This window comes from Rhagoletis pomonella, unplaced genomic scaffold, assembly GCF_013731165.1.
Source record: "Rhagoletis pomonella isolate Grant_MI unplaced genomic scaffold, Rhpom_1.0 Rhpom_scaffold_00003, whole genome shotgun sequence".
NCBI classification, from domain to species: domain Eukaryota; kingdom Metazoa; phylum Arthropoda; class Insecta; order Diptera; family Tephritidae; genus Rhagoletis; species Rhagoletis pomonella.
Genome location: NW_023458557.1, coordinates 40,265,747 through 40,277,795, shown reverse-complemented (window position 1 = coordinate 40,277,795; position 12,049 = coordinate 40,265,747). Strand labels below are relative to the sequence as shown.

Here is a 12,049-nt window from a genome sequence, read left to right as displayed (position 1 = left end):
AAAAAAAAAATATATTCTACAAAGTGATCGCTACAAAAACCAAAAAAAAAGATAAATGTTTACTTTTTTTCATTTTTTATACGTTGCACATTAATGTAAAAAATTTATAATTAAAGCCCATAATAAAAAGGAAGAAACACATTTTTTTTCATTAAGTTTCGTTAAATGGTTTCCAAAATACAGCACTTTAAAGAAAGGTATGTATTACGTTTTCTTAAAATTTATGTCCCGTGTAAATAGGCAACCCTACATCATATCGGAAAAATATACTGCGCGTATATTCATATCACCTAGACCTTCAATCTCTTTAACTTTCATCAAAATCCTTAAAGGTCGCGCACAGAGTTGGCACCGTGACATGAAATGCCTCTATAACAATATTGCATGATATGTATTTGGGCTAAAAAGACTTGACCACGTATCACCATATGCTGAAAAAATGCTAAACATTTCTTTTGGTAACCTTTTAAATACTAAGATATTCGTTTTTTCATAAGGTTATATGTATATATTTGCTAATTTTATTATCCATATAAGATAAATCCACATAAAATCATTGTTTAGAGCTAATTTGTTAATTCCGGGCACGAAATGTGTTTTTTCGTTCCTCACGCACTGGGCACTTTTGGCACGTGTTGACACATTTTTGACACTTGTGAGAGAGTGACTAATTTTTGCTCCCGAATTACTGAAACAGCCCGGAAAGCGGAAAATCAGAATCAAATCAAAATGAAAATTTTCAAACTAACGATTAACGAATTTCAAAACACACAAAATAATCGATGTGCGCACGAAACTATGGGCCAAATGTAGTAAAACTGGGTTTTATGATTATATTTAAAAGGACTTAGAAATTTTAGAGATATGATTAATTCAAAGAATTATATAAAAAATCAGTGCAATGTAGAATAACAATATGGGTACCAAATGAGAGAGAAAATTCTGTAGAATTTTAACACAATAAAGATTTATGGTTTACAAGGACGAATAGGTTTTGAAAATGCGCTTTTAATAAATTTTATCTTGTTGAGTTAATAAAGTTTGCAGGACGAAATTCGATGACGAGTTCATGCGTATATTAGTCCTCAACCAATAATTAAAAAAATATATTGCAAATTTTCAAGGATATTTAAGGACTAAATTTGTAAAGGACATTTTCCGTGACCATTCGTCCCTATACACCAAAAAATGGATTCTGTTATAATTCTACAGAATTTTTTCTTTTATATGATACCCTTACTTTTATCCTACATTGGACTCAATTTTTTAAATAAGTTTTTGAAGTAATTCTAATTTTTAAAATTCAAAGTCAAAAGGGGCTGGTTCACGTGATTCATCAACTGCGTGGATTTTATAGGTTGTGTTTTTTACAGCAATATCAGTTGTCATTTTACGATTATATTCATCGACTTACTTAACGGTGGGATAAATGCGAATAACAACACCATCTTCAAATTCCTCTGTTAACGGCACGTTTCTTTTTTCACACAATAACTTCAAATCCGCAGTGGTCAACTCCCCAAATCGCAAATGAAACTTTGATCGTTTTGTTGCCGCAAATTTTGTGTTAATTCACACCATATAGGTTGCATGAAACACCAGCGCCCTTTCAGAGGAGGCAGTTGCATGATGTCGCCAAAGATCAATATATTTATTTCTCCGAATAGCCGATCGTTATTTTTAAATTTTTGCAACCTCACCGTGGAAACATACTGCTGTTACCGCTGTCAGAATTAGAACACCCGCCGGCATATGAAATTGAACACATCCAAAGCGAAATGCGAAGTTCGCTCGGCGGCGTTTCGTGGCGATAGATTTATTTCTATCGCTCTGCTGGGCGATGGCGGCAGTACATGCCAAAGGTGGCCGTATGTTTTTTTACTTTCAAAGATTTAGAAGAAAACAGCATGTAACACGAATTATTTTTGATGGTTGAAAAATACAGTACTCGATTCGTTAAATCTGGCTTAAAATAAAATAATTTATAATAATTCCCCCTTGCCTTATGTTTATATTTGTTATCATTTCATCATTTCTAAACATGGTTTAGTTTTTTTTCAAAATATGGTCACCTAACTTAAAAGTGCGACGAAATGGTATCAGCTGTTTTCGCTACCGCTCCAATTCTGTTCGGCATCGCCCAATTCGGCGAATTTCGCCGGGTATTGTGTTTCAAGCATCGGATGTATCATTAGAAGGTTTTCGTAAGATACCATCGAAATTTCATCGATGAACAACCAATCAATGTGGCGCCACTTTCTCCTTTCTTGCTCCAATTTGTGACCAGTCATTCGCCTATATTGTCGAGCATTTCCTTTTTCAATAGGCAAATAAAGGACTGCGTTAGGTTTTTGCCAAATATTAAACGTGCGGTAACTCCAGTCAAGGATGTTACTTTGACGAAAGTAAGTTTTAACAAAACGTCTAAGGTAGGAGCATAACAACGCTTGATGTGCTCTACAAGTAGTTTTAGCACGAGAGACTTACCGCTATCTGCTCCATCAGTAATAAATAGTAGTAACTTTTGGTCTTCGCCGTTCAGATTTCTCTGAATTGTTGCTGTAATTTTTTGAAAAAGACTTTTTTGCTCGACATTCAATTTGAGAATGTTTCCATCAAATACATCGTCTGTCATTACTGTGCGTTGTTGGAAACTTTCACAATCGTCATCTTGGTCGTACATTATGTGTTCATCAGCATATATTGTTCTGGCATCTCGTGTAATCTCAGTACGCGTGTCACTAACGGCGTTGAATGCGGCTTGAGCAAGTGCTTGCTATATTACTTGCTCTGCATGTGCAAATTCTTCGGAGCTAACGTTGTGAAGTAGAGGTCTTAACTCGGCGCGGCGTCTTAAAAACCATTGTTCAGCCGATTCTCCTTCTACCATAAGTATATTTTCGTCACGGAAAGGGTTATGGCAAACAAGAAGGCTATAATAATATGCCTCTTTATCGCTGTTGATAGTGTAGTACCGCGTACGTAGTATTGCGGCTTTCTTACGTATCCTCATTAGTATCCCTCAATTTGATGTACCTTAACGACTCTTCGTCTACACCCCTCATTTCTATGTCGCCATCATCTTCAGTCCATGTGGTAGATAACACAGTCTCATAACGAACTGAGAGTTCAGCGAGGCTTATGTTCTCGAGCTGTTCAGGTCTTAGCACGTAACAGTCGAAAATGTTATTCGAAATTTCTGTTTCATCACCGTGGAAACGCAGCAGACGAAATCGCTATTATGCTTTGCAGCTATTAACAAATACTGCTTTTAGACTGCTTATTTTAAGTGGAAGATGGCAAAGGCGATATAATTTAGGAGCACTAACCAGTCGCAGAATGGCCATTGATACCGCAAACAATTGGTTCCATACGGCACCTCCACTTGTCTTGGCTTTTGTGATTGCTTCCCGAACTAAATCTCGTGTAACATGAGTCTCACTTTTACTAGCGTACTTTGCCACATAATACGCCACAGCCCTTAACGTTACCACATGGTTGTATGTCCATGTTACCCTCCCACAGAGAAAGAAGCTCAGGACTATAATTATTAACCATGGTTTCATTAGCTGCTCTTTTCAGTATACAAAAGCGACCATTTTTAGATAGTGCTTCATCAGGACCTAAACAAGTTGTAGTGTCTGCTGGTGCTTTTGGATAGTCAAATCGACAGCAACTAGCATTACGATATTTCCTGCAGGTGACGGTGTGCTTATGTATTTGCAAATTTCCAACTAAACTGCGCAGAGTCGGATCGTCACAGTTTAATGAACATGAGACAACTCTCTCAATTACTAATATGTCTTACTCGGTGGAAAAATCTGTGCTTCCCTCACACCACAACAACATATGTAGATGCGGGCTGCCTCTATTTTGGAATTCTATCCGATATAAAAATCTGCAACAGAACCTCCAAAGCATGTATTACTACTTTTCAAATACCGAATAAGAGCGTTTACACGTACAGTAAACTGCCGTGCAACTACCACTGAATATTTCTGAACCAGTTGTAAACGTTCGTGAAATGATAGTGCTTCAACGTTACGTAAATCGCCGCCATCAGCCATAAGTAACGCCGTTATCATGTCTGGCCAATTTAAATCGTTGCAAGAAAAAGTCATATACTATGTCGGAGCTCCAAGACTTCTAACCATGGCGATCAACTCTGAAGAACACTGTCGCCAGTAAGAAGCAGAACCTCTTAGATTCCTCTTAGTAAGATACATATTAATAAGTAGTACTTGAGGTGTCTGTTCCCCGTGTCCTTGCTTCACTCTACAGGATACAGAAACACTGGATTTAGCTCGAAAGTATTCGCAACTGACAAAGCAAAGAACATATAATCATTTCTTTGGAATCGTGCTTCTGAGCCCATAACTCTAGCTTGAAAATAGTCTAAAGCCGTTATAGGGATATCTCTTTCCTTCCCAAATTCATTTTTTCCATCAGGAAACAAATATTACCAACCTAATTCCTCCATTCTTCGCTCCCATTCTATATTGGGTGGCGCTGTTTTACGAGTGATTTCTCCTAGTCTAACTTTAGTCTCCTGGTGGTCGACGGAAACAATGTTGCTTAGGTCAGGAACACATACATCAATAGTACGGAGCATGTTCGTTGTAAAGGAATACCGGGTTGCTTCGTCATTCGTATCACTATGAACTTGGGGCAGATTTGCATGGTGAGAAAACGACATGCGGTTTAGCTGCTGATTAACCGATTGATTTTCAATATCTTCTATTTCCATTGATATTATTATAGGTGTCAACCAATAAACATTTAGCATCATGGACTCTGTAGAACTCATTTTATATTTATGAGAAATATATAAATTTTTTCGTAAAGTGGTACATAACTTTTCAAAATTCCGAAAATGCATGCAACAGGCCGTACCCTTTAATGGGGCTCTGTATCCTTTGGCCCCGCGGGCATGCGAATCGAATAACCAATATGTAGGCATTTCGGATTGGATTCTGCAATGCACAGCGACTGTTATCGCATTGGAAGTTAATAGTGCCAACTTATTATTATTATTGTTTTGGAAACAACTAAGTAAAGCGTTTTTCTAGTTAGGGAAATTTTCACTGTTATCTTTGTCGATATGTCCATTAAACGCTGATCCACAATCCACAGCCACCCCTTTGAAAGACAACTAGTGACAAGAATTCTGTATCAGCTAAGTACTCGCGATTCAATTCGCGCTCATCTGGATTAACTCGAGCAGCAATACAGTCACGATAGTACTTGTCTCCCAATATTAAAATATAACCGATATAACTTTTACACCACGTATTAGGATCGGAAAGGTTAAAACCAGTGCAAGCGACTACTGCAATTACCGTACACCATTTTCCGCGTGTTTCAGAGCTAAAATTTTCACTGCCTTGTTGGAATGATCCTTGCAAAATAGCTACATTTACGTCAATGCTTCTAAAAATGTGTGTTTGTCGCGACTCTGGAAAGAGTTCTGAGGGGACATTATCAGATGCTTCCGCAATTTCTGCAATAAAGGACAGGTCTATGATATTGGAGAATGCCGCACGAACATCTCTGTAAAGCGCGTTATTAGCCAACAACCATTGTGTAGTATTACAGTAAATACACCACTCTAATGCATTTACAAATATCGACCGCACACGATGTCAATGCCATCAGGACCCACATAAGTCATAATGAACTCAGCGGGAGTTCAACACCAAACGTTCAAAGGCACAGTTCAGTTTACACTTGCCAATTGCATTACTCGAGACAGGCACACTGACCAACTCACGTGACGATCAGCTTAACAGATCGTCAGCGTCAGTTTGTCAGTGCGACTGCCAAAATAACTATGACACATATGCTGATTTAGCATACCATATGCACATTTGTAGTTTGTAAGTATTAGTGTAAATTAGTGCAAGAAATTTTGTATAAAAAGAAAGTAATTTCAAATAAAAAATGAATTCTTGTTGCACGCTACACGTAAGCATTTCTTTAATTTACATGGCGATTCTGCCAGGCTTCGGTCGTTAGTCAGCGGAAAAATTTGCTCAATAAGCAAACCGCTAAAAAGACCGCGCGCCACTGAGAAAAAGAAATTGCAAATAGATTCTAAATAGTTCACTTTACTCGGGTTTTCACAGTCAATTTTTACAAAAGATTCCCACAGTGTAAAGCATTTTCAAAATAGTGACACATAACGGACTGTTATAACACCTTACAACGGCACTAAGTCTAATTTTTCTTTGGTAACATACGGGCAAGATGATGAAGCTCCAGCTGTGATTCTATTCGCTCAAAACGTAGCTGCGAAATCTCCGGATGAACATCTTCTCATATATGATCTTGGGTTATCAAAGGATGATTCCAGAGCTTCGATAGCATAAAAGGGTGGAATATTTGAAGGAATCTGACTGGCAGCACAGCAACCAGACCTCCAGAGCTTCGATAGCATAAAAGGGTGGAATATTTGAAGGAATCTGACTGGCAGCACAGCAACCAGACCCCTCCAAGGCAGCAAAGAAAACAAAAATTAAAAAGGATAGTATAAATAAGTTAAGATAAATTGAGCACGCCTCATGGCCGCTTAACCAAGAGCAAAATTAATTTTGCTTAGGAATTTTTTTTTTGTAATTTTGCTTAGGAATTTTTTTTTTTGTAATTTTGCCTAGGAAATTTAAAAAAAAAAAAAAAAAAATGTCAACAGTTAATTGAAAAAAAAAACAAAGAAAAAAAGAGCTTCTTATAAGCATTAAAAATTTTTTTTACATAAGTATGCAGGAGATTACGACTCAGGAGGAATTCAATAGAGTATTTAAAAAAGTACGAAGACAACATAAAGGAATTCATAAAAATTTCCGAAAAAATCCTTAAGAGTCGTAACACTGCAAAGCAAGGTCCGACGCCTTTACCATAGAAGAGTATCGGCGACGGAATAAGCTTAATAAAAAGGAAGAAATTCCTAAAATACCTACCCCTATAAAAATCCACAAAAGGAGACGGGGAGGTAAACAATTCAAAAAAAGGAAAGAAATAGCCGAAACTTTTAGGCTACTGAATCTAACAACAAATACGGTTGATAGATTAAGATTAAAAGAAAAAATAAATATGTTAAGAAATAATTTATTTTTCAGAAAATAATAAAACTTGTTAATAACAAACTGAGTAAATTGGAATGTCGAAGGATTTTTCTAAAAACCCACTTAAGGGGGATCAAAACGCAACTTTAAAAGTTAGAGAGAGAGAGAATTAGCTTATTTAAGAGAATTATGGAGTCTAATAGGTATGACTAGCGAACCTACTTTAGATGATGTGGAAAAGCCTACAATTAGAGAAGAAGAACCATGTAGGATGATGAGGATGGTATTCCCTCATGAGGATTAAATTAAATTGTAAGAGATTCTTTTCAGTAAATAAATAAATAAAAAATATACACATAACGACTTTAATTTTCTTTTTGAAAATGGCATGGTGGAAAACCGTATTACACGGTATCCTAATAGGAATAGCAGGATACGAAGTGGGTAAGGAAAATTCTGGAGAGAAAAACGCTGAATATAAACTGGTCAGGTATGAACCAAAACTCAGTATAGAAAACAAAGAAGAAATCTCAGATAAATGGTTAACTATTTTCGCATGCGTAACTACATTTTTAATTGTCGCAATTGCAATTCTAATAAAAAATTATATAAAGAATAAATTGAGACAATTGAACATGGTACAACAACGCGTCTAAACAAAAAATTCGATATTCCAAGAAATGAACCAATGGCAAGAAATATACGACGCATTATCTGAAGAAAAAACAAAAGCTAGTAAATCGTACAAATGCATAAATAAAAATGCTACTATAAAAATAGAAACAGTAGTAAAGCATTTGAACATAATTTTAGAAGCTCTAAAAAGAATAAGACAGGTGATCAATACAACAGACCGTATACTTACCAAAGAACACCAGAAAGAAGTCCGCCAATTTTTCTTCGCCGTACGAGATAAGTTGGTATATTCTTTAGCTAGACACAATATAGAAGTAACAATACCAACCACAGTAGAGGAAAAACTCCAGATCGATTTCAACTCAATTTTATCAGAACGTGCTCAGAGCCCGATTCAATCACCTTCCTTGAGCCAAACTCCATCAGTGGAAGAAAAGAAACCGTTAGACAAACTGTAGTCGAATTTATTAAAACTGCTTCATCAGTGCTACCAGAGTTTGATAGTAAGCCGGAGAACTTACACAGTTTCCTAGATGCCCTTGATATACTTGATCAAATCAAAGATGATCACGAAGCCTTAGCGATAACAATGATAAAAACCAAGCTAAAAGGCACGGCAAGAAATTTTATCAGTACCGAAAACCCAATAGAACAGATAAAAACAAAATTAAAAAACGCAATAAAGGGTGAATCAGTAGAAGTTTTAACCGCTAAACTGAACATCCAACAACGTAGCAAAACTGCTAATCAATACACAGCAGAAATAGAAAAAATTACTAGGTCATTGGAAGGAGCATATATCTCGGATGGACTCAACCCAGACTTAGCAACGAGATATTCAACCCAAGCAGCAGTCAAAGCAATGTGTAAAAACTGCTCCAATGACAAGGTCAAAATGATAATGCAAGCGGGAATGTTCACAACTACGAACGATGCAATCTCTAAATTTACGAACAGCTGTACCGAAATAACGGGCAGCTCAAACACAATTTTGAATTTACGACAGCAGAGTCAGTACCGGAGTAATTTCCGTGGAGCTTACCGAGGTAACAACTATGGAAATTACCAAAGTAGGAGATTTAGACCGCAGCCGAGATACAACAATAACTCGAGGTCCAACAGCAATAATAATAATAACCGAAGAGGATCACAAGCTCAAAATGGCAATAGACCTTACAACCAGACCCGTAACGTGCGCAGCTGCACCCAGACGGAAAACCAAGAAACTCCACACACGATAAAAATTGCAACGATACAGAGAAATTAAAAAGATTAACAAAAAACTTTCCAAAATTTGTCAACTCTCAGTTAACAACACTATGCACAGAATTCATAGACATATTTGCACTAGAAACTGAACCAATCTCCTCTAACAATTTTTATAAACAAAAATTATACATGAAGGATGACACTCCTGTTTACATAAAAAATTATAGATTGCCTCAAACGCAAAGAGGAGAAATAAGCAAACAGGTAAATAAGTTAATAGAAGATGATATAATAGAACCCTCTATATCAGAATATAATAGCCCAATCTTATTAGTCCCTAAAAAATCACTCCCAGGAAAAACAGAAAAAAGGTGGAGATTAGTGGTAGACTACAGACAAGTAAATAAAAAGCTAGCAGCAGACAAATTCCCACTTCCAAGAATTGACGATATTTTAGACCAACTTGGAAGAGCAAAATATTTTTCATGCCTAGACATTTTGTCAGGTTTTCATCAAATCGAATTACACCCCGACTCCAGGGATATAACCTCATTTACAGCCGATAATGGCACCTATAGATTCAAAAGACTACCCTACGGATTAAAAGTAGCACCGAATTCATTCCAAAGAATGATGACCCTAGCATTTGCAGGCCTCAAGCCATCTCAAGCATTTCTCTACATGGATGATTTAGTTGTATTAGGTTGTTCTGAAAACCACATGCCAAAAAATTTAAGAGACGTATTCTCCACTTGCAGAAAATTCAACCTAAAATTACATCCAGATAAATGCCTATTTTTCAGCCAAGAAGTAACTTATTTAGGACATAAATGCACAAACAAGGGAATACTACCCGATCCGAGCAAATTTGAAACAGTTCAAAATTACCCAACACCAAAAACAGCGGACGAAGTTAAGAGATTCGTGGCTTTCTGCAACTATTACAGAAGATTTGTACCGAATTTCGCAGAACACTCACGAAAATTAACTAGGCTTTGCAAAAACAATGTTTCCTTCGAATGGACAGAAGAATGTCAAAAAGCTTTTGTCTACTTAAAGGAAGCATTAATTAGTCCAAAACTTCTGCAATACCCAGATTTCGATAAAGAATTCTGCATAACAACAGACGCTAGTGGGTACGCTTGTGGGGCAGTCCTTAGCCAAGAACACGATGGCAAACAGTTACCAATTGCCTACGCTTCCAGGTCATTCACAAAAGGTGAAATCAACAAAGCCACAATAGAAAAGGAATTGGCCGCAATCCATTGGGCCATAACCTTCTTCAGACCATATGTCTATGGCAAAAAATTTCTAGTTAAAACCGACCACCGTCCCTTAACATACCTATTCTCAATGAAGAGTCCTTCATCAAAACTGACACGAGTAAGACTCGATTTAGAAGAGTACGATTTCGAAGTGGAGTATGTCGCCGGAAAGGAAAACCACATTGCGGATGCATTATCCCGCATAACAATCACAAACTTAAAAGATATGTCAGTGGAAGCAAGTAAAATATTGAAAATAACAACAAGATCAGCAGCAAAAAGCATCAGCACAAGTAATACTGAAAATAAAGAAAGTCACAAAGAGAACCCCAGAATATACGAAGCGCTAAATAAATTTGAAGTAAAAAGACATGTCGAGCTCGTTTTTACTCCTCCGAAATTATATTTCAAAAAAGGAAAGAAAATTTGTAGCAATTTGGATACAAGCAACCTAATTGTTGAGGATAAGATTGACTTAGGACAATTCTTTACCAGGCTTGAAAAAGATGCCGGCAATTTAGGACTTGTACAAATACAGTTGTCCTTAGGGGACAAATTGTTTAAAAGAAATTATACTGCAGTAGGCAAATTTATACAAATGGGTAACAAAGTTCTCAAAAATCTAACAATCGCACTGACCCCAGAGGTTATATACGTGACAAATCCCGGGAAAATTAAAGAAATTCTGCATAAATATCATGACGATCCTATCAGTGGTGGCCACCCAGGAATAAATCGCATGACAGACAAAATCAAGCAGAAGTATAGCTGGCTGAATATGAAAAATGACGTAAGAAAATACGTAAAAAACTGCATCCACTGTAAGAAAAATAAGACTAACAAGCATATAAAAGAACAAATGACAATAACGGAGACACCTCCGAAGGCATTTGATATTGTACAAATCGATACAGTCGGACCATTACCGAAGTCGATAAATGGAAACGAGTATGCAGTTACCATTATATGCGATCTAACCAAATACTTGGTAGCTATCCCAGTCCCAAGCAAACACGCAACGACAGTCGCTAAAGCCGTGTTCGAGCATTTCATCTTGATTTATGGACAAATGAAAACAATCACGACAGACATGGGCACAGAATACAAAAACAAATTATTCAAAGAACTGTGTAAATTGTTAAAAATTGAACATAAAACTTCAACACCGTATCATCATCAAACTTCGGGTACTGTAGAACGCAGTCTCCGGACATTCAATGAATACATACGTTCATACATATCCAGTGACAAAGACGATTGGGATGAATACCTCAGGTATTTCGCGTATTGTTACAATACGACGCCATCTACCACACACAAATATTGCCCATTTGAACTAATATTTGCAAAAATCCCACCGAACTACGATTTCTTAAAAGAAAATAAAATCAGCCCTTTGTACAATCACGAAGCATACGACAAAGAGGTAAAATATAGACTTCAAATAGCCCAGCAAAGAGCTAGGAAATTAGTCCAAGAGGCTAAAGAAAAGCAAAAAACGAATTATGATAAAAGTAGCTATAGTAAGGAAATAAACATAGGAGATTTAGCATTAGTTAGAGAAGAGGCCTCCCATAAGTTAGAGAATAGATATAACGGACACTACAAAGTTAAAAATATTGATAAGAATAACAATCTTACTTTAATACCACATAGCATAGGAAATAGCAATAAAAACAATAAAGAAATCATAATTCATAGAATAGACTTAAAGCAGTATAACACCACTAGTAATAACAAAAAAAAAAAAACAACCAAACAATAAGCACTCCAGTTTACTCATTTGGTTAAACAGGCACACAAGCCAAAGAAACAAAATATGACACATCATGTTCTAAAAAAAAAAAAAAAAAAAAAAAAAAAAAAAAAAAAAAAAAA

The 12,049-nt window shown here is 36.4% G+C and overlaps 1 protein-coding gene across 1 annotated transcript in view; it reads right to left on the bottom strand.

The window, feature by feature from the left end:
- The window catches only part of LOC118736225, a 6,366-nt gene extending 1,559 nt beyond the window's left edge, over nucleotides 1-4,807 (bottom strand). Inside the window, exon 1 of the mRNA XM_036466312.1 lies at nucleotides 4,468-4,807. Within this exon, the coding sequence (XP_036322205.1) occupies nucleotides 4,468-4,807 (340 nt within the window). The remainder of the gene's footprint in view (nucleotides 1-4,467) is intronic.
- Between the last annotated feature and the right edge of the window lie 7,242 nt (nucleotides 4,808-12,049).